At 51.0% G+C, this 21,521-nt stretch overlaps 3 protein-coding genes across 3 annotated transcripts in view; 2 read left to right on the forward strand and 1 right to left on the reverse strand.

The window, feature by feature from the left end:
- Bsdc1 (BSD domain containing 1) overlaps positions 1-17,084 on the forward strand; it is a 32,421-nt gene extending 15,337 nt beyond the window's left edge. Inside the window, exons 6-11 of the mRNA XM_051170926.1 lie at positions 56-171; positions 557-625; positions 823-901; positions 2,382-2,852; positions 13,221-13,324; positions 16,718-17,084. Of these exons, the coding sequence (XP_051026883.1) occupies positions 56-171; positions 557-625; positions 823-901; positions 2,382-2,852; positions 13,221-13,324; positions 16,718-16,750 (872 nt within the window). The 3' untranslated portion in view covers positions 16,751-17,084. The remainder of the gene's footprint in view (positions 1-55; positions 172-556; positions 626-822; positions 902-2,381; positions 2,853-13,220; positions 13,325-16,717) is intronic.
- Positions 17,085-18,493: 1,409 nt separating this feature from the next.
- Tssk3 (testis specific serine kinase 3) lies at positions 18,494-19,906 on the reverse strand. Its single transcript, XM_051171648.1, has 2 exons — positions 19,762-19,906; positions 18,494-19,254 (listed from the first exon to the last, which is right to left on the reverse strand). The coding sequence occupies exons 1-2, from the start codon at positions 19,904-19,906 to the stop codon at positions 18,593-18,595; spliced, it is 807 nt and encodes a 268-aa protein (XP_051027605.1). The 3' UTR covers positions 18,494-18,592.
- A 423-nt stretch (positions 19,907-20,329) lies between these two features.
- Positions 20,330-21,205, forward strand: Fam229a (family with sequence similarity 229 member A). Its single transcript, XM_051172087.1, has 3 exons — positions 20,330-20,623; positions 20,703-20,849; positions 21,009-21,205. Exons 1-3 carry the CDS (start codon positions 20,487-20,489, stop codon positions 21,109-21,111), a joined length of 387 nt encoding a protein of 128 aa, XP_051028044.1. The 5' UTR covers positions 20,330-20,486; the 3' UTR covers positions 21,112-21,205.
- Positions 21,206-21,521: the final 316 nt, after the last annotated feature.

Genomic DNA, 21,521 nt, shown 5'->3' on the forward strand with positions numbered 1-21,521 from the left:
CAGTGTTCTCTCCCTAGATACAGGGAACTGACCTTCAGTGTCTGTCCCTCTGCAGGGCCCCCGGAACTGTTTGACGCCTGGCTTTCCCAGTTCTGCTTGGAGGAGAAGAAGGGGGAGATCTCAGAGCTCCTTGTAGGCAGCCCCTCCATCCGGGCCCTCTACACCAAGATGGTGAGGGCCCAGCCAGCAGGACCTCAGCTCGTTCTGAGCCTGAGGTGTTGGGGAGCGGGAGGGACGTGTGTAGTGGGAGATCCTGCAGAGCCAGATGGGCTATATGCTGAACCAAGAAGCTACCAGAAAGAAGCTGCTTTGCCAGGCTCTGGCTGTCAGAGTGGTGGGAAATGTAGACACCAGCAAAGTCCTTATGGGAGTTCTGTTCCCCTTTCTTGGCCATGCTGGGCCTGAAAGATGGGTCTGGTTGAAATTAAGGTGGGTGGAAGGGCTTCGATAGTTAATGTAAAGCCGCTTCCTGTGCCGAGATTCTGGCGTGGCTGGGAACGATTGATACTCCACATGTCGTTCCCAAATTTTGACCACCATTTTCCCCTCCCTCCAGGTTCCAGCAGCTGTTTCCCACTCAGAATTCTGGCATCGGTATTTCTATAAAGTCCACCAACTTGAACAGGTATGCTGGTCTAACCTGAGACGACAGCTCCATCACCCCACCTTACCCCAGCGTTGGGGGAAACTGGCTAAATTTTTGTCAAGGCAAGCAAGAATTGAAGATTATAGTGCTTTCTGGGCATGTTGAGGGTTCTAGAGTCAGGACCAGTGCCTGAGGAGGGTAGCCTAACTTCCTGGTCATCACTCTCCCACCCTCAGGAGCAGGCCCGGAGAGACGCCCTGAAACAGCGGGCAGACCAGAGCATCTCTGAAGAGCCTGGCTGGGAGGAGGAAGAAGGTAAGAGGTGTTGAAATGAGATGGGGATGAATTTGTTTGTGGTATATTCTAGAAGGGCTGGAGAGATGTGCTGGCCCTGGGAGAAGTAGGAGTGGCTGCGATGTGTGTGCTGAGCCCTTAGAAATGACAAGGAGCCCGTCACGCAGGGCTCGTAGGGCCCAGGGTTTGGGTCCAGAAGTCACATGTGTGCTGAGCCCTTAGAAATGACAAGGAGCCCGTCACGCAGGGCTCGTAGGGCCCAGGGTTTGGGTCCAGAAGTCACATGTGTGCTGAGCCCTTAGAAATGACAAGGAGCCCGTCACGCAGGGCTCGTAGGGCCCAGGGTTTGGGTCCAGAAGTCACATGTGTGCTGAGCCCTTAGAAATGACAAGGAGCCCGTCACGCAGGGCTCGTAGGGCCCAGGGTTTGGGTCCAGAAGTCACATGTGCCTGTTGGAGCAGATTGCCATGTCACACGTGAGCTGCTTTTACATAGTTACAGAGGAGCACACTAAAATCTAGATTCTTGTCTTGCAGTGCCCTTCTAGATGGGACTACAGGATTGTGGCTCAAGGGCCTGGCACTGCAGAGGCAGATAGGTAGATCTCTGTGATTGGAGGGCAGCCTGGTCTACATAGTGAGTTCTAGGTCAGCCAAGGCTACATAAAGAGACTCTATCACAAAATAAAATTGAAAAAAGAAAAGGCAGGACTGTAGCTCAGGCTACGTTAAATACTTACGCTGTGTGTCCAGCCTTGTTGGCGCCCGCCCTTAATCCCAGCACTCGGGGAGCAGAGGCAGGCGGATCTCTGTGAGCTCAGAACCTGCATGATCTGCAAAGCGAGTCCTATTGAAAGAATCTCTTGTGTACTGTGTGGAAGCATCACCTGTTAATAAAAAGCTGATGGCCTGCTAGCTGAGGCAGGAAATAAGGGGTGGGAGTTCCAGGAGAGAGAGAGAAACTCTGAGATAGAGTCAGAGGGGAGATTCGTGCAGAATGTGAGGATGACAGGATGACAGACACATGAAACTGAGGCACATAGGATAGAATAAACAGGTAAAGTAAATTATGAGTGAGCCAGAGCTTATGGCCTAGGCATTTATTCATAAATAATACAGAATCAGAGTCATTATTTCAGGAGCTGGGGTATGGGTGGAAAAGCCTGAGATTTCAGTGGGCAGCCCTTAGCAGACTCCAAAGAGGTAGCAACTTGAAAGTAAGCATTGCCTTGCATAGGATGGAACTACGGCCAGGCCAGGTCTTGGCTTTCCTGCGGTTTACACTGTCTCAGGCTGTTGTTAGCAGTGTAGCTTGGCCTCTGGAGGTGAGACCAACTAGCAGGAAATGTCTGCAAACGAACGTGCGCTGGAGAAGCATGAAGGGACACAGGCTAGTCTTCACTGTAGTGAGCACAGCAGAATGTGCTCGTCCCAGGGCTGTCTCCTCTTGGTGCTAAGGAGGGCTGCACTCTTTTTGCCCCCCCCCCCCTTTCTCTCCACAGAGGAGCTTGAAGGAATTGCACCATCTCCAGAAGAGACAAAGATTCCAAAAGAGACCAAAACTTCCACATCCCCTAAAGATGGGCCTGGGCCCCAGAGCCCTTGTGAAGAGACTCCATTGGAGCCCCCTGCAGAGGTGACCCCATCAGAGAGCAGCGAAAGCATCTCCCTCGTGACACAGATTGCCAACCCTGCTGCTGCACCCGAGGCACCAGTGCTGCCCAAAGACCTGTCCCAAAAGTTGCTTGAAGCGTCTTTGGAAGAACAGAGTCTGCCTGAGGATGAGGGTGAAACTGGACCCCCACCCCCAGTTCCCTCCAAGTCACTAACTCCTGCAGGCCGAGCCAGTGGCCCAGAGCCCAGGCCTCCAGCCAGAGTAGAGACCCTGAGAGAGGAGGTACCCACAGACTTACGGGTGTTCGAGCTGAACTCAGATAGTGGGAAGTCTACACCCTCCAACAATGGCAAGAAAGGTAGGTCTGGAGACCTGAGTGCAAGGGGCTGTGTGAGCGGGGCAAGCAAGAGCTGCCACCTTGTGTGTAGATGTATCTTGTTCTTCAAGCAGATCCTAGGAACAGATAGCCTTCACGTGTGGTGATGGGAGGAGAGCTGTATATATGTTACCACACTTTATTAACATTGACATGGTCTTTGGATGAAGGATGAAGCATTTGGAGATTGTTGGGGTCTTTTTGTTTGCCTTGGTTTTTGCTTTTTGTTGTTTTGGGTTTTTTCATTGATGTTTTATCTGTGTGCACTGTGTGCATGTAGTGCCCATAGAATCCAGGAAGGGCCATTGAATCTCTCCTGGAACTGCAGTTAGAGGCCATTTTGAGCCACGTTGTAGGGGCTGAGAATCAAACCCAGGTCCTCTGTTAAGAGCAGCCAATGTTCTTAACTTCTGAGCCATGTTTCTAGGCCCTGGCATTGGGTTTTTAAGACAGGACCTCACTATATAGCTCAAGCTGGCCTTAAGCTATGTAGCCTAGGCTGGCCTTTAACTCGTGGATCCTTACCTTCCCAAGTGGTGGAACCACAGGAACAGATCACTGTGCAGCATGGAGGTTTCTTAAAATCAACAAAATGGCCGGGCGGTGGTGGTGCATGCCTTTAATCCCAGCCCTCGGGAGGCAGAGGCCGGTGGATCTCTGTGAGTTAAAGGCTGTGAGTTCAAGGCCAGCCTGGTCTACAAAGAGAGTTCCAGGATAGCCAAGGTTACACAGAGAAACCCTGTTTCAACAAAATGGAGCCAGGCATGGTGGCACATGCCTTTAACCCCAGCACTTATGAGTTCGAGGATAGCCTGGTTTACACAGAGAAACCCTGTCTCAAAAAAAACAAACAAAACCAACAAAACGAAGCTCACAAGAGGTCCTATTCCAAGTGTCACATGGTTTTCCTTATCTCACATGCTTCAGGTCCATATTATTATCTCTTTACAGATGAGAAAAATGTCTAGAAATGTTAAGTAACTTTTTCAAGTTAATCTGACTGAAAAGTGGAATGCTTCGCCTCAGACCCAGGCCTGTGTGCCTTGAGCCCACTGCCATGCCCTTTACTTTTGGCCCATTCGAAGCCTTTTCAACTTTGCCCATTTCGGGGATCCCTGTGGCGCTGGTGTTAGAGGTCTCCTCCCTTGTGGAGCCCTGGGAAAGTCAGCTTCTCTAAGCCTTGTTATTATGAACCATGGAGACAAACCCTGAACCTGGCTCCAGGGGCGGGATAGGTGTCTGTGAACTGGGTGGCCAGCTTCAGCCGCAGGGCTCCAGCCCTGTCTATGCGATGGAGGCTTAGGCTGGAGACTGTTCACGTGAAAGAGCAGGAGTTAAAGACAAGGGTAGATCTGTCAGCTTTCAGTGTCTCCCAAGATCCTGCTGCAGATTGCCAGCCCTTCACAGATATTGCTGCCGTAGAGCGTGCCCTGCAGGTGAGGCCTGGCCTGCAGCTTCATGATAGTTTGCTGCAGGAGAAAATGGGCTTGCCACAGCCTCTGTCAGGTAGTACACGTGTCAGCTCCCTGATGGAAACTTCCACATTCCCAGGCTCTAACATGGTGCTTCTGTTCTCCTTTGTTCAGTGAGGTCATCCGTTGAGCTCCTGCCTGCTCTTTCTGAGACACTGAGAGGGGTGGGGCAGAAGGGACCGTCTCTGTGATGAGCGGTGTGGGGCAGGTCTGACCCTGGAGGCATTCAGAGAAAGGAGGGCTGTGACGTGAGCGTCAGCAGTGATTCACTGAGGACACAGAGGTGGAGAGTTGGGGCAGGTGCTGGGGAGGGCAGAGCAGCCTCAGGGCCATGTTTAAGGGCTTATGACTAAAGCCCCCTTCCCATAGTTCTCTGGGGTAGGAGGCACAGAATAGTAGGAAAGTTGGTTCTCTTTTTGTTTGTTTGTTTTGAGACGCGGTCCTGGCTGCCCTGGAACTTACTACACAGACCAAGCTAGTCTGCAATTTACAGAGACCCATCTGCCTCTTCCTTCTACGTGCTAGGATTAAAAGTGTGCGCCACCCCGTCCAGCCTGAGTGGGTTCCTACATAGCAGTTGAGAACTTAGGTTGTTGAGCTGGACTCCAGGATTGACTGAGTGCCCAAAGCAGCAGAGAACCAAAGCTCAGGACTGGGGACACAGCCCAGCTTCACTCATAAGCCTTGTGACTCTAGAAAGGTCACTGCACTTCTCTTCCATGAATGAAAGTGTTTCATGCTAGCCCTCCCTCGGGGGAGCAACTTTGGTAGAGCCCCGCTTTGGGGAGGTAGTGGGTTCTCATGGCATCTCTCTGTGGCTGTGAGAAACATGACCAAAAGCAGCTTGATGGGGGGGGGGGGGGAGAAGGCTTTATTTTACTTACACTTCTGGATAACAGTGCACCACTGAGGGGAGCAATGTTCATTACAGGGCAGGTGCTCAGGGTGGGAACCTGGAGGCGGGAGCTGATGCAGAGGCTATGGAGGATTGCTGCTTCCTGGCGTGCTCCCCATGGCCTGCTCAGCCTGCTTTCTTATAGAACCCAGGACCACCTGCCCAGGGGTAACACCATTGACAGTGGGCAGGCCCTCCCACATCAATCATCAACCAAGAAAATATCCCACAGAATGGGCAGTCTGAGAGGCAGTTCCTCCATTGTGGTTCCCTTTCCCCAGATGACCCTGACACTAGCTGTGTCAAATTGACCAAACAAAGCAAAGCCGAACCAACATAGTACTAATGATAGTCTGTAGGTATTTTCTGTGTCCAGGCCTGTGCTATGCACCAGATATGCCTATCACGAGAGTCTCACAAAGCCCTCTAAGATCTGTGCAGTTCCCTATTTTTCTACTGGTAAAAAATGACAGGTGTGGTGGTGCACGCCTTTAATCCCAGCACTGGGTGGCAGAGGCAGGCGGATCACTGTGAGTGCAAAGCCAGCCTGGTCTATTGAGTTAGTTCCAAGACAGCCAAGGCTACAGAGAGAGAAACCCTGTCTTGGAAAAGGAAAAAGAAAAAACTTAACAAAGGTGGAAAGGAGGCTCAACAGTTAAAAACACTTGCTGTTCTTCTAGAGGGCATGAGTTTAGTTCCCAGCATCGACTCAGGCCTCAAAACTACCTGTAATTTTAGTTCCAAGGGATTTGAAACCCTCTCTGCCCTCTGGACACCTGCACTCACATGTACAGATGCCTATTAAACATACGTAGGCATAAAATACTAAAATGAAAAAAAAGAAAAAAGAAAACAAAAACAATAAAATGAAAAAGAAAAAGCAGTCAGCTCCCTGAAAGCAGGAAGATCACTTTGACGACTGTGAAATAGTAGAGGGGTGGACCTGATAGGTATGGGGTGGCCTGGCCATTTAAGGTCGTTATCACGAATTTAAAGTGAGACACATCATCTCTATTGTGTCTCCCCACGCCCCATTGTGGGTGTTTGTTTGTTTGTTTGTTTGTGACAGGCTCTCACTATGGGCCTCAGCCTCAGCCTGGCCTCAAGTCCCTCTCCCTTTAGTCTTTGTTTATATCTGTGTAAGCTTACATGTACTCCGGGTCCCATGGAGACCAGAAGATGGATTGATGCAGCGAAGTCACACGTGTCTGAGAACCGCCTGGGCTGGGTGCTGGGATCTGACCCTGATAGAGCAGCAAGCCCTCACAACCACTGAGCCCTCCCCAGCCTTGGCCTTGACCACATGATCCTCTTGCCTCTGCGTCCTAAGCGATAGGGTTACAGCTATATGCCAGCAGGCCTGGCAGCCCTTGGACTTGTGTCCAGCCACATCTGCTTGCTTGCAGGTACAGATTAGTTAAAAAGGTTGGGATTGCTTTCAAGTTTAGCCAGGTAAAATAAAAAGAAAAACATCCGGGTATATGAAAAACAAACACCAAGCCTGCTGGTGCACTTCTGTAATCCTGGTTGAAGGAGGCAGAGGCACAAGAACAAGGAGTTGAGTTTCATCTTGGCTACATGAGACCCTGTATGGGGGGGAGGGGTGCTGGGGGCATGGTCAGAACAGTAGTTTGTCAAATCTTACCAGGCTAAGGGAAGGGATAATGGGTAGGATTGAGTCCTGGCACCCACATGGTGCCTCACAACCATCCCGAACCCAGGTCCAGAGATCATACACATAAAGTGTACAAATAAATGAATAAATCTTTTTAAAAAATAGATAAAATGGCCAGGCGTGGTGGCACACCCCTTTAATCCCAGCACTTGGGAGGCAGAGGCAGGTGGATCTCTCTGAGTTTGAGGCCAGCCTGGTCTACAAAGCGAGTCCAGGACAGCTAAGGCTACACAGAGAAACCCTGTCTCAGAAAACAAACAAACAAAAGATAAAGAGGTTTGTGGGAATGAAGAGGTGCATCAGCAGTTAAGAGTATATACTGCCCCTTCAGTGGACCTGAGTTCAGTTCCCAGCACCCACATCTCAGGAGGATCAAAGCTACCTGTAACTCCAGCTCCCAAGATCTGATACCCTCTGGTCTCGTCTCTTTTACTGCACTCAAGCACAAACCCATACATGATTAAAAATAAATCTAGGGCTAGGCATAGTGGCACATGCCTTTAATGCCACCACTTGGGAAACAGAAGCAGGCAGATCTCTGAGTTCAAAGCCAAGCTGGTCTATAGAACAAGTTCCATGCAGGGCATGGTGGCGCACACCTTTAGTCCCAGCACTCTGAAGGCAGAGGCAGGCGGATCTCTGTGAGTTTGAGACCAGCCTGGTCTACAAAGCAAGCCCAGAGCTACACAGTGAAAACCTGTCTTGGAAACAAACAAGCAAACAAAAAATAAAAAAATAACTCTTTGGAAAAATAAAATTGATTCCTGATACCCAAGGTTATCCTCTGGTCTACACACGCATGCACACATGTACATGTGCATGCATGCACACATACAAAGAATCCTGGTTCCATTAGGAATTGGGCTGCAAGGCAGGTAATGTGAAAGATAGTAATTGGAGGCTATACAGAATTACTATTATATGACTAATTCTCTACCTTCCGCACACTCACCCTGGGGACAGGACACACCTATAGGAAACAAGTGTGAGTGGAAGCCAGGGTCTTGGCACTAGACTGGGATGATGGAAACAGTGCAGAGAGGAGGGAGTTTGTGTGTGTGAACTTGAGATTGAACCCGGGCCTTCATAAATGCTAGATGCTTTTTTTCTCATCCAGGCTAACCTCAGACTTGCCTAATAGCTGAGGATAACCTTGAGCTTCTGAGCCTTCTGCTTCTCCCTCCTTCCCAAATGCTGGGGTTAGAAGTGAATGACATCATGAGCAGTTTACACGGTGCTGGGGTCCAACCAAGAGCCTCGTGCACACTAAGCAGGCATTGAATTGACTGAGCTATAGCCTTACGCCTTTTGTTTTAACAAAGCGTCTCGCCAGGCATGGTGGCCTTTAGTCCCAGCACTCAGGAGGCAGAGGCAGGCAGATCTTTGTGAGTTCAAGGCCAGCCTGGTCTACAGAGAGAGTTCCAGACACACACACACACACACACACACACACACACACACGTCTCAAGTTAAGTAGTGGTGGTGGTGGCGGCAGCCATAGCTACTGAGAAACCCTGTTTCAGAAAACAACAACAACAGGGGTCTCGTTGCCCAGGCTGGCCTTAAAATGTTTGTTCATTTGTTTGTTTCTTGAGACAGGGTTTCTCTGTATAGCCCTGGCTGTGCTGGAACTCACTCTGTAGACCAGGCTGGCCTTGAACTCAAAGAGATCCACCTGCCTCTGCCTCCCTGGTACTGGGATTAAAGACATCCACCACCGCCTTAAGATTTTTTAAAATTGTGTATATTTCATGTCTATGAGTGTTTGCCTGTGTGTATGTCTGTGTACCCCATGTGTGCCTGGTGCTGGCAGAGGCCGGAATAATACCTTGAATTCCCTGGAACTGAAATTATAGATGGCATGAGCCATTATGTGGGAACTGGCATCTGAACTCAGGTCCTGTACAAGAGCCGCAAGTGCGTTTTTTGTTTTATTTTTTGTTTTTCTGCGACAAGGTTTCTCTGTGTAGCCTTTCCTATCCTGGAATCGCTTTGTAGATCAGGCTGGCCTTGAACTCTAATTGATCTGCCTGCTTCTGCCTCCCGAGTGCTGGGATTAAAGCGTGCACCACCACCCCCGGCAACATCCTTAAACATCTTGTAACATGGCCCTTGTGTGACGAGACAAGACAGTGATTCACATCTATGCCATTAAAGCCCTTATTCTGTCAGGTCAATTGTGACTGTTGCTCCCCAGTGTAGAGCGTAGATGTGACATGCGCTCAAACACTAGTTGATGGACGCATTTCTGCTTTTGGAAGAGTCTGCCCTGCATTTAAACTGAAAGAGAGTTTTGAGTTCCAGAGATCAGAGGAAGCTGTCGTGGACAGAGCCACACAAGGACTTAGGCAAGAGGCTGGCTTCTGACCCCCAGGAAGGCACACGGGTGGATACGCAGATGGGTGTGCTAAAGGCAGGGCACAAGGACACGTTCCAGACAGTATCAGAACTTGAGTCTTGGTCGTAGGTCTGGTCTGACTTGCAGGCCTGCCTGCTTCACCACGTGTAAAAATTACTTAGCTCTACTGCAAGGCTTCTGAAAGAAATGTGGGCCTGCTTCTCCGTTTGTTACATAACCCTTACATTCAGCGTGTAGTTGGCGCTTGACACTCGTACCGCTAATTCTAATAATCTTGTTTCTCAAGCAGCAGGCTCATTTCTTGTATAGAGTTAACCAGCCTATCTAATACAGAACCCTGGGCCGCACCCGACCTGCTGAGTCAGAACGCAGGGGTGGGGAGGAATCTGTGTTCTACAGTCTCCTCCAGTGGTTTTTGCAAAGTGGGTGGTTTACCCTTAACCACATTTTTTTGGTTGTTTTTGTTTTTTTCCAGACAGGGTTTCTCTGTGTCGCCTTGACTGTCCTAGACTCGCTTTGTAGACCAGGCTGGCCTCAAACTGAGCGATCCGCCTGCCTCTGCCTCCCGAGTGCTGGGGTTAAAGGCGTGAGCCGCCACTGCCCGGTTCCTTAACCACATGTTTGATGTTTGTTTTTAAGACTGGATCTCATGTACCCTAGGCTGACTTTGAACTCACCTGTTTGGACACCACACCTGTTTTACACTTTGTTGTTTTGTTGAGTTTTGTATTTCATGTGCTGGAGATTGAACCTAGGACTCTGTACATGCTAAGTAAGTGCTTTACCGACTGAGCTACATCCCTAGCCCTTTTTTCAGCATAAATTGAATAATTTGCAGTTCGGAATAATTTGCTCAGTACCACACAGTGGGTGTAATGGTCAGCCCAGGTCTGCCAAGCTCCCAAGACCTAATTACACTGCTGGGGTGGGGAAGAGAGGACCATGCAAGATCTAGAAGAAAGCATGTCCAAGCATGTTCAAAGCAGTCATCACACTATCAGAACTGCACAAAACACAAAGTGAAAAGCTTTGTGTGAGCTGAGACAGGTCATAAATAGGACATAGAACCCCTGCTGCCACCATGGGAGTACTCACAGGCAACATGCAAACAAGGGACACAGACTTTAATTCTTTTTGTTTTTTGTTTGTTTTTGGTTTTTTTGTTTGTTTGTTTGTTTTTGGTTTTTTGAGACAGGGTCTCTCTGTGTTGCCTTGGCTGGCCTGGACTCACTTTGTTGATCAGGCTGGCCTCCAACTCACATTGATTGATCCACCTGCCTCTGCCTCCCAGTTGCTGGGATTAAAGGCATGCGCCACCACACCCGGCTTTATTTTGGTTTTCAAGACAAAGTTTCTCTGTGTAGTCCTGGCTGTCCTGAAACTCATTCTGTAGACCAGACTGGCCTCACAATCAAGAGATCCGCCTGCCTCTGCCTCCTGAATGCTGGGATTACAGGCGTGCGCCACCACCCTCTGGTGACTTTAATTTTTGTTTCTTTGTAGACCAGGCTGGCCTTGAACTCACAGAGATCCACCTGCTGAGACACTTTAAAGGAGTGGGATTAAAGTCTGGGGTTAAAGGCGTATGCCATGGTGCCCAGCTTTCTTTAAAATCTTTTAACTTGATTTTATATGTATGAATGTTTTGTCTGTGTGTGTGTCAGTGTGCCACATGCATGTCTGACGCCCTCAGAGATCAGAAGAGGGTGTTGGATTTTCTGGAACCGGAATTATGAACTGCCGCTGCGAGCTGCCGTGTGTGTGAGAGAGAGGGGGTGGGGGAGGGAGAGACGGGGGAAAGAGCTGTGTTTGTGCACGAGTGCAGCCTTTTTAGGCTAGAGGACTAGGCTGCTCCCCTGAGGCTAGAGCTACTGGCAGTTGTGAGATGCTCAACTTGGGCGCTGGAAACTGAATTCAGTCCCTCTGCAAGAGCAGTACATTTTTTATTTTGGGGGGTTTTGTCTTGTTTTTTGAGACAGGGTTTCTCTGTCCTGGACTCCCTTAGTAGACCAGGCTAGCCTCGAACTCACAGCGATCCATCTGCCTCTGCCTCCCGAGTGCTGGGATTAAAGGCGCGCGCCACCACCGCCCCCGGCTTAGTACACATTCTTAACCACTGAGTCATCTCTCCAGCGCCCCTCTTCTTCTACATTGTGTGAGTGTGTGTCTGTTCTGTTCACACCTGTGCAGGCACGAGCTTGGAGTGAAAGAACAGCTTGTGAGTTGGTTCTCTCTTTTCATCATGTGTGTTTTGGAGATCAGTCTAGGGTTTTTAGATTAACAAGCATCTTTCCAGCTGAGCCATCCTGCAGGCCCCTGGATTCCACAGAAACAGCAGATAGTAGTCAATCCATGAGCAGTAGTTGTCCAACTGCTGACTTAGACAAAGGTCTCTGACTATTAGGTATAACTTGATATTCTAGGCAAAGGGGACACACACACACACACAACAAAAAAAAAAAAAAAAAAAAAAAAGAAGAAGAAGAAGAAGAAAAGAAGGAAAAAAGAAAAGAAAAAGAAATTCCTGTCGTCCTTGGAGCTCATATTATACACCCTGTTATTGGATAGTTTAGCTAAGCCTGACTATATGTTAGAAAATAATAAATGCAGGCGAGAAGCAGAGTGAAAGGAAAAGGTTGTGATTTGAAACGAGGTGGAGGGGCTGGAGAGATGGCTCAGAGGTTAAGAGCACTGGCTGCTCTTCCAAAGGTCCTGAGTTCAATTCCCAGCAACCACATGGTGGCTCACACCCATCTATAGTGAAGGCATACATGCAGGCATATATAAATAATAAATAAATCTTTAAAAAAAAAAAAAAAAGAAACGAGGTGGAAAGTTAGCCTAGATCAAGGAAGCCTTGGGTTGAGCAGCGTAACCTAGCAGTACACACTGGAACCCGTCACTCAGAAAGTGGCAGGGTGAGAATCCTTAAGTATATGGTGAGTTGAGACCTGTCTCGGACACTTAAGACCCTGTCTCAAAGAATTATAACTAGGGTATAATAGAGCTGTCAGCTTCTAGGCCTGTCCTGTCAGCTCCTGAGAGACCGAGGCAGCCGGTTAGGTGACCTGTCGCAGAGAACTACGCAGGACATGTGGCTCGTGCTTCTAATCCCAGCACTTGGAGGACGAGGAGACTGCTGCTACTAGGAATTTTCATGCATATATACAGTGTATTTTATTCATGGTCACCTGTCATTACCTTTTTTCCCCCATAAAGTAAATCCAAGCCAGACAGGGCTAAAGTTTCTCAGGGAGAGGCAAGTGAATTGTTTTCACACTTAGAATACACTTGCGCCAAGCCATGCATGTGAAAGTCAAAACAACTTCTCTCCTCCTGAGCCAAAAAAGACAGGGTCTCATCCCTGCATGTAGGAAGCAGGGGTAGGTGGGTCTGTAAATTCAAGGACAGCCTGGATTACAGACAACCAGGGCTATATAGTGAGATCTGGTCTCATGTACCCCAGGTTGGCCTAGAGAAATCTATGTAGTCAGAGCCTATGTAGTCAAAGCTACTCTTGGACCCCTGATGCTCCTGCCTCTGCCTGCCAAGCCCATACCTGACTTCATGCGCTCCTGGGGATAGAACCCAAAAGGCCTTGTTCATGTAGGCAAACACTGAGCTACATCCCCAGCCCTAACTGTGTAAGAGCATGTGTGTTGCTGGCATCTAACTAGGCCTTGGATGTGTAATGCGTTTTACTACTCAGCCGTGTCCCTTACAAAGCTAAATATTCTACTGCTTCTGAGATTTGTCCTTAGATTTAGACAAGTAAGATCATTGAGCGCAGCTCAAAATGGTTATAATGATGTTGTGTGTTGTCATCCCCTTTAAAGATCGCACGCACGCACGCACGTACGCACGCACGCACGCACGCACTTGCCTTGAACACCGTCTTAGACACTCCTCCTCGTTACGTGCTGCTTACCCCATGTGGCTCGTGTTTCAGGCTCCAGCACGGACATCAGTGAGGACTGGGAGAAGGACTTTGACCTGGACATGACTGAAGAGGAAGTGCAGATGGCACTTTCCAAAGTGGACGCCTCCGATGAGGTGAGTAGGTTGAGTCAGGACAAGCTAGCCTAGTGATGTCAGGGTAGAAGTCCTTTGCCAACGAACCCTACTGCCTCCATCCAGCTAAGCTAATGCCTGCAGGAAGGGAGATGACGCTTTGCCATCAAGCCCGTGACAGTTGTCATTGGGCTCTACGCTGCTTAGTTCTAGGGTGGATGCATGGAGTTCTCGTCCGTAGCTCTGCATCACAGTCACCCAAGGAACGAGGAGGGAAAAAAAGATGCTGAGCAGGGCGTGGTAGCTGTTACTCCCAGTATAATCCCAGTACTCAGGGAGAGGCACAGGGAGGTTACTGCTTAGAATACAGAGCAAATTCAGCCTAACCCGGATCTGGATTAAAATGTAGATATATAGATGCTAAACTCTGGCCCTGGCCTTGTGACTTATGAGACCGTAGCAGGTTCCTGGCCTCTGATTGAGAGACCAAGTCATTTACCCTCTGTTTCCTCATCTAAAAATACAAGGTAGCTAGTAGCTGGCTCAGAAGCTGTAGTGAGGTAAACCATGTGAACACTAAGTGGGCTCCCTTCCATGTGGTGGCATGCAGCAGACATTAGTGACGAACACCACGAAACCCATTCTGCTGTGAAGTTTAAATGGGCCTTATATTTTTACTCTTTACTACTTTCCCAAATCAAGAGCTGGCCCATTTTGGCCAGAAATGATGGCACACACCTTTAATCATACCACTCAGGAGACAGAGGCAGACAGATCTCTCTCCTGGTCCACATACCGAGGTCTAGGACAACTAGGGCTACAGAAGGGAGTCTCAAAACAAAACCAAAAGTCAGCAACTTAGAGAATTAGAGACATAGGGTCTGTGTCTGTCTCTCTCCCTGTCTCCCCCTCTTCTCCTTTTTCTATCTTACTCTCTTCTTTTCTTCTTCCCCACACCTCTCTTCCTTTCTCTACTCCTGGGGGTAGATATCAATGACTCACTATATAGCCTAGGTTGGCCATGAATTTGCATCAGTCCCCTTGCCTCAGCCTCCTGAGTTCTGGGGTTACAGGAATGGACCACCAGACTCAGTTACAAGGATCTGGGTTTTCATATTGAAAAGCTGGGGAAATCAATGAACCATTCAAGAGTATGTTGTACATGTGGCCTCACTGTTACAGAAGATCCCTTCCCATGCTGTCCTATATATATGCCTTAAGAATTTGCTAGCTTATGTTTCTTAGCTTTCTTTAAAACCCAATATGTGAGCCAGGTGTGGTGGCTCACATCTTTAATCCCAGCACTCTGGAGGCAGAGGCAGGCAGATCACTGGGAGTTTGAGGCCAGCCTGGTCTACAAAGTGAGTCTAGGACAGTCAAGGCTACACAGAGAAACCCTGTCTTGAAAAAACAAACAAGGGGCTGGAGAGACGGCTCAGTGGTTAAGAGCACTGGCTGCTCTTCCAAAGGTCTCGAGTTCAGTTCCCAATCAAACACATGGTGGCTCACAACCATCTATAATGAGATCTGGTGCCCTCTTCTGGTGTACATGCAGACAAAACACTGTGCATATATGATAAATAAATAAATTTTAAAATGAAAAAACAAAAAACAAGCTGGTTGTGGTGGTGCACACCTTTAATCCCAGCACTCGAGGCAGAGGCAGGTGGATCTGTCTGAGTTTGAGACCAGCCTGGTCTACAGAGTCCAGGACAGCCAAGGCTACACAAAGAAACCCTGTCTCGAATAAAAAGAAAAAGCTAATATGCTTGGTTGGGAGTATGGCTCTGCGGTGGAGCACTTGCCAAAGCATTCAGGAAGTCCTGAGTTTTATCCCGAACTCTGAAAGAATACTCAAACATACAAGAAAATCTGACAGTCCACCTCAATCCCACTGCAGCAGGTGTCAGCTGAAAATGGGCCAAGAGTGCCAAGGCAAGAAAAAGATTTGGAAGTTAGGGTACAGAACCCCTGGAGAAGAACTTTACAGATGGAGTCAAGTCCACACTCCCTAAAGCTCCCTAAAGTGTGACTCCTTTAAAGTTGACAAAAGAGGTAAAGGTTTCAGCCAGCCGGTGATGGTGCACACCTTTAATCCCAGCACTTGAGAGGCAGTGGCAGGCGGATCTCTTGAGTTCAAGACCAGCCTGGTGTACATAGTGAGTTGCAGGAAAGACAGGGCTACACAGAGGGAAAAAAACGAAAAACCTTTAAAAGACTCAAAAATCTGAAACTTAAAAAAATTTTTTCTTAAAGTTTTAGATGTATCAGCCCTTGCAGCGCTCTGCCACCCCTGTCTTTAGTCATAGTGCCACTCTCAATTTTTGGCTTCTACAGCACATGGCCTCTGCCCAGCCAGAAACAGGCTTTCCTTTAGGGACCGGCTCCTCAGACAAACCATCTCATGCACAGTTGGGTTTAGTGGGTGGATCTGAAGCATTGAAAGCAGCAAGCCTCTCTCAGGCATCCTGCATTGGCCTCCCCAGCACAGACCCTAAAGCCAGGGAATGCTTGTGCAGTGGGCACGGGGAGGAGGGCCCTGTGCAGTATAGCCCTGCTGGGCACAGGGAGGGTGGCCCTGTGCAGTGGTAGCCCTGCTGGGCACGAGGAGGGTGGCCCTGTGCAGTGGTAGCCCTGCTGGCACGGGGGAGGAGAGCCCTGGTCAGTGGGGCCCTGCTGTGCATGGGGAGGCGGCCCTGTGCAGTGGTAGCCCTGCTGGGCACGGGGAGGAGGCCCTGTGCAGTGGTAGCCCTGCTGGGCACAGGGGAGGGCGGCCCTGTGCAGTGGTAGCCCTGCTGGGCACAGGGAGGGCGGCCCTGTGCAGTGGTAGCCCTGCTGGGCACGGGGAGGGCATCTGTGTCTAGTGGTAGCCCTGCTGGGCACTGGGAGGAGAGCCCTGTGCAGTGGTAGCCCTGCTGGGCACTGGGAGGAGAGCCCTGTGCAGTGGTAGCCCTGCTGGGCACGAGGAGGGCGGTCCTGTGCAGTGGTAGCCCTGCTGGGCACGGGGAGGAGAGTCCTGTGCAGTGGTAGCCCTGCTGGACACAGGGAGGGCGGCCCTGTGCAGTGGTAGCCCTGCTGGGCACAGGGAGGGCGGCCCTGTGCAGTGGTAGCCCTGCTGGGCACAGGGAGGGCGGCCCTGTGCAGTGGTAGCCCTGCTGGGCACGGGGAGGAGAGTCCTGTGCAGTGGTAGCCCTGCTGGGCACAGGGAGGGTGGCCCTGTGCAGTGGTAGCCCTGCTGGGCACGGGGAGGGTGGCCCTGTGCAGTGGTAGCCCTGCTGGGCACGGGGAGGAGAGCCCTGTGCAGTGGTAGCCCTGCTGGGCATGGGGAGGCGGCCCTGTGCAGTGGTAGCCCTGCTGGGCACAGGGAGGGCGGCCCTGGGGCTTGATCAGATGAGTCAGTGTGATCCTGCTCTCATTGTCTCCTCTTCTTTGCAGCTGGAAGATGCAGAGTGGGAGGACTGGGAATGAGGGAGCCAGAGCAAGCAGCTCCCCCACCCACAGCACATCCCACCTCCCTCACCCGCTAGTCTCAACCGGCCCTAGAAGACACTGAGAATGTCCCCGCAAATGGCCTCTACCATCCAGAACTCGGTACATATTCTGGTGGCTCCCTGCTGGCCCTCTGCTCACACCTTGGAAGAGCCTTTCTAAATACAAATCCAGAAGCCTGACTTGTGCCAACCTTAGGGTGACCTAAAGGGAGGACTGTACCCTATCATTGGAGAGCCTGCATTTCTCTGCTGCTGTAGAGTTCCTTCTGGGACACCTCCTGGAGTGGCTGTCTTCTGCACAGGGACAGGAGCTGGAGCACTGGTGTCTCTGAAGAGGCCTGAGACAACACTCTGCCCCATAAGCTAGTAAACCAGCAAGGAAGACCATGCCACCTGTCCTTGGCCACACAGGAACATGGTTCCTGTCAGAATAGTAAGAGGCAATCATCTCTGGGAAATTTGTCTCTCTCTGGAATCTCTATCCCAAGCCTTTTCCACTCCTGGAGGGGTCCTATAGGGTTCAGAATCTAAAACCAAACCTTTTAACTGTCCTTCAGCCCACACCGGGACATCTCCACACATTCCCAGGGCTTCTATGTCAGATGCACCAAGTCCTTAGCCCAGCTGTGCCACTTCAAGAATCTGCTCTTGTATTCCCTTCCCTCCCCGAGAAGGGAGGGGGCCACTCTGAGGCCCTTCTGTGGAGTGCCTGGTAGGACACCTGCTCCACACAGCTACCTACCTTGACTCCTTAGCTTAGGACACAAGCCAGCTGTGAGCTGTGTGAGGCGGTGGGCAGAGGCGAGCACTCACAGTCCGTCATCAGGCCAGCTTCTCCTCAGCCCTCTGCTCCTGCGACTCCTGTCTCCTGCAGAGGCCCCTCCTTCCTGAAGACAGCCTGGGGCTCTTACCCTCATGAGACGGGGCCACATGGAGACCTGGTGCTGCAGGATGCTGCCCTGGTGGTCCACCAGTGACTTAGTTAAAGGTCAGGGTCGCCGTGAGTGGTGGGCACTTCACTTCAGACCTTCAGTGAAGGGGGCAGGATGGAGAGAATGCTAAATTTTTTTTTGATGGGATGGGTTTTTCTCTTTGTAATTATTTTAGTTTAATTAACCTTTTGGTTGGTTGTGCAATATTATATATTTTAAATTATAATGCATCTCCCCAGAGTATTTTGTAGCTGGGAACACAAAAAAACAAAAAACATTCTAACAGCTGTTAGTTTTGTAATTAAAAAGGAACAAAAAAAAGTTTGTCCGGAACCTTTTACAGATTTGCCGTAACAGCATTAAAGTGATTGAACAGAAGTGTCTGGGGATGGTTCTGTCCCCCTTGGCAGAGGCTCACACAGTTGCTACCGTGACTTCCTGTCTAGAGCCGTGAGCATAGGCAGGTACAGGGGTGGGTCCAGCCAGCGTCTCCGGGGACCATTTCTGCACCCCAAATGCTTTTGCTTTTATCTGGAAAGCAAGTGGAGCACCTGAGTGGTCCCAGTGGGTTGCGTCTCCTCTCTTCTCCCTGCCCATTGGTGGTGTACTTTACTAACTTAATGCGCTCTAGCTAAACACCTATGACATGTGAAAATCCTGCGAGAGCCATTAATAAAAGAAAAATCCAAATAAGGCCCTTAGTTCCAGGAAGATCTTTAGAGGGAAGGATGTCTTGGTAAGAGGCCTGTGGGGCCACACTGGGGAGGCAGAAGGGAGCTATGGGATAAGTGAACTTAGAGTGTAAAATATATATCACCATTTTAGAAGCGGGTTTTGGGTTTGCTTTCTCCCCCTACTTTATTGGGGAGGACTTGCCATTGCTTTTATCAAGTGCTTGCTAGCCATGGGTGCCAACTAACTTCTTCGATTGAAGGCCGGAGTATCATATCTGGTTCCAGGAGCCGCTTGAGCAGGTCCTGGCATTCGGTTGAGATGCCCAGGTGCGCGGGGAAGGACACCCCCTTCTGTTGCTGCCACAGCATCTTGGGGATATCTGTGTCATCAAAAGGTAGGCTCGCGCAGAGCATTACGTACAGGACCACACCCATGCTCCACACATCCCCTTTCTTGCTATCATGGGGTATGCCCTGCAGCACCTCAGGAGCGGCATAAGCTGTGCTGCCACAGAAGGTCTGGCTGAGCTCCCTGCGTGACTTGGGCAGCACCTTGGCAAAGCCAAAGTCGGTCAGCTTCAGGTTGAAGCCCTGCAGCAAGGCGTTCTCACACTTAAGGTCCCGGTGGGCCACGCCACAGCCATGGCAGTAGCGAAGAGCCTCAACCATCTGGCGGAAAAGGGCCTTGGCCCGGCTCTCAGGAAGTGGCCCTCCGTTGAGCACGCAGTCAAAGACATCCCCTCCCTCAGCCAGTTCCATCACCAGGTAGATTTTTCCATCTGCCGACTCCAGCATCTCATACACCCGGATGATGTTTTTGTGGTCCAGAGTACGGACAATCTGGAGCTCCCGAGGCAGGAATCTCTGGATAAACTCTGAGGGAAAAGTGGGGAGACAAAATGGGCTATCAGGATGAGAAGGGCCTAAATCCTCACACCCAACCCCTGCTTTCCAGCTCCTGGACTCCCTGAGTAGCCTCAGGTGTCTCTAGCAGCAGGTATTCCCTTTTATTTATAATTAGCTCCTCCTTGGTGCGTCCTCCCTGCAGCCTGTGGTGAGACCATCAGTAAGGGGGTGCTTGGGGACTTGGAAGGTCTTGAATCCCAGCATTCTCTCCAGGAGCAGCGCCTTCCTGTCCCTGTCCAGTTTCTGCCACCTTCTGCCCAGCACTTCTTGAGGAAACTGAGGACCCTTTGCCTTGTGCTTTAACTGTAGATCTGGAAAGATGCAAGGTTCCTGGATCCCCCCCCCCCCCACATCCCTCTATTTAGGGCAGCAACCTGGCTTTGTTGTTCTGACTAGAATGGAGGAAGAACACTTCTGAGGGAAGCGCCTACCCATGTTTGCTAGCCCACCCCTCCTCCAAAGGGCCCCCAGCTCACCTTCTGGCCCTCCCATCTTGTCTATAATTTTAATTGCCACTTTTCTTTGATGTTTTTTGGAAAATGCTTCTTTGACTTTTGAGTAGGTCCCTTCCCCAATGGTCTTGCCCAGCTGGTACCCATTGGAGAGTAGAAAGTCCTCCATGCTGTGTAGCGCCTCCTAGTCACCCTCTCAGCTCATGCTGCCTCGGTGAGGCAGCTCTACTCCACCATTGCCCTTGGCCTGCTTCTTTTCCTCCCAAGGACTTCATCCACAGCTGCCTCCAGGGCTAGAACATTCTCCGTCTGGACACAGCCACAGGTGGTGGGGAGGGACCAGACATTTTTAAACTCCTACCCAATTGTGATGTAAATGCTGTGTGACCCTCAGACAACATGGGCAGTGTCCCTACTTTCCCCTCACCACCAGTAGCAAACCCAGCATAGATAAGTTAAGTCATTCTTGAGTAATGTACCAAGTGGTAGCAGCGCCTGGGTGGCTGCATAGGCCAGGGATGCGGGGCTTCTCCATGTGGGCTCCGCAACCAGGCAGGTCACCCTCGCCTCCAAAGTCCCCATCTAGCTAGCTGTTGGGGCACAGTGAAAACCGGTCACCAAGTTGCAGTCGCCAGAGCACTCTGGCTTCAGGCCCAGGTCATCACTAAGTGCCCGAACGCTCCGGGACTGCCTAGAATTCCAGGGAGGAACAGGCTGTGTGAGGTCAGCACGCAGAGACCCGGGTCACAATGCAGTCTTCCCCTTCGACGCTGGGGCCCGGGCGCGCAGCAGACACCTGCCAGGCTCCGCCTGGACCGGAGCGTCCTCCCGTGGCCAAGGCTCGGGCAGTTGCTTCCAGCCTGGGACCGGCCTCGGCCTCCGGCAGGTAAGCCACGACACAGGAGGCGGGCAAGGGCAGAGAGCACCCAGAGGCCCAGAGCTGCCTGACTGCCACTCCCACACAGAGTCCCCCGGGGCCTGGACATGAGTGCCCAGGAGACCCCACAGGGTCGAAGATTCCCCATTGAGGCCGGAGACTCCCCTGGCCTTGCCTCCGCCCCTGAGTCCCAGGACAGCCCTGAGCCTGTTGCTACGGATCAAAACCCTGTCAGGTGAGACCGAGACTGACACCCCCGCCCCATCCCCATCCCCATCCCCATCCCCATCCCCAGGGCCCTACCCTAAAGAACCCAGGCACACCACCCCACCCCACCCCACCCCCGGGCGCGCCACAACACTATAAGCCCCCTGTCGCCTGCCACTTTCGCCAGGCCGCTCCGACGCTGCCCTGGCTGCCACTGTCTGACGCTGCTGCACGTGCCCATCGACGTCTACCTGGCCATGGGCGGGAGCCCCCGGGCCCGTGCTACCTGAGTGCGCCTGCGCACGGCAGCTCCGCAGGAGCCAGGAGGGACGAGGCCAGCCGCGGGCCACCACGCTGAGGTCGCACGCGCCGAGCACGAGACAATGATGCACATTTTAAAATAAAAGAATGATGCACATTTTAATAAAGCACAGCATAAACTGTTCTTTCCACTCCGGGCTGGCCGTGTATGTGTATCCGTCGGATCGGGCCCACCAGCCCCTCTGCTCCTATCGATCCCTTTTCCCCCCCACCTTCCCTGCCAGCACTTCCCAGTCCACCTCCCTCTAGGGGGTGGTCACCCTCTTCCAGGCATTTCTTGCCCTTATCCCTCCACCTGCAAAACCCTCCAGTTATCGGTCTCTCTTCCCTGTCCTGGGTTAGCCAGTCAAATCTTCATTTCTCTGAGAGACCACTGGCT

The sequence above is a fragment of the Acomys russatus genome, chromosome 29, assembly GCF_903995435.1.
Source record: "Acomys russatus chromosome 29, mAcoRus1.1, whole genome shotgun sequence".
Taxonomy (NCBI): Eukaryota; Metazoa; Chordata; class Mammalia; order Rodentia; family Muridae; genus Acomys; species Acomys russatus.

Bases quoted from the DNA above. Each gene is read 5' to 3' on its own strand.
- Tssk3 (XM_051171648.1), bottom strand. From the start codon at position 19,906: ATGGAGGACTTTCTACTCTCCAATGGGTACCAGCTGGGCAAGACCATT. The intron at 19,255-19,761 runs GTGAGCTGGGGG...CTTTTCCCTCAG, and splicing joins CAAGATGGGAGGGCCAGAAG to AGTTTATCCAGAGATTCCTG.
- Fam229a (XM_051172087.1), top strand. From the start codon at position 20,487: ATGCAGTCTTCCCCTTCGACGCTGGGGCCCGGGCGCGCAGCAGACACC. The intron at 20,624-20,702 runs GTAAGCCACGAC...ACTCCCACACAG, and splicing joins CCGGCCTCGGCCTCCGGCAG to AGTCCCCCGGGGCCTGGACA. The intron at 20,850-21,008 runs GTGAGACCGAGA...CACTTTCGCCAG, and splicing joins ACGGATCAAAACCCTGTCAG to GCCGCTCCGACGCTGCCCTG.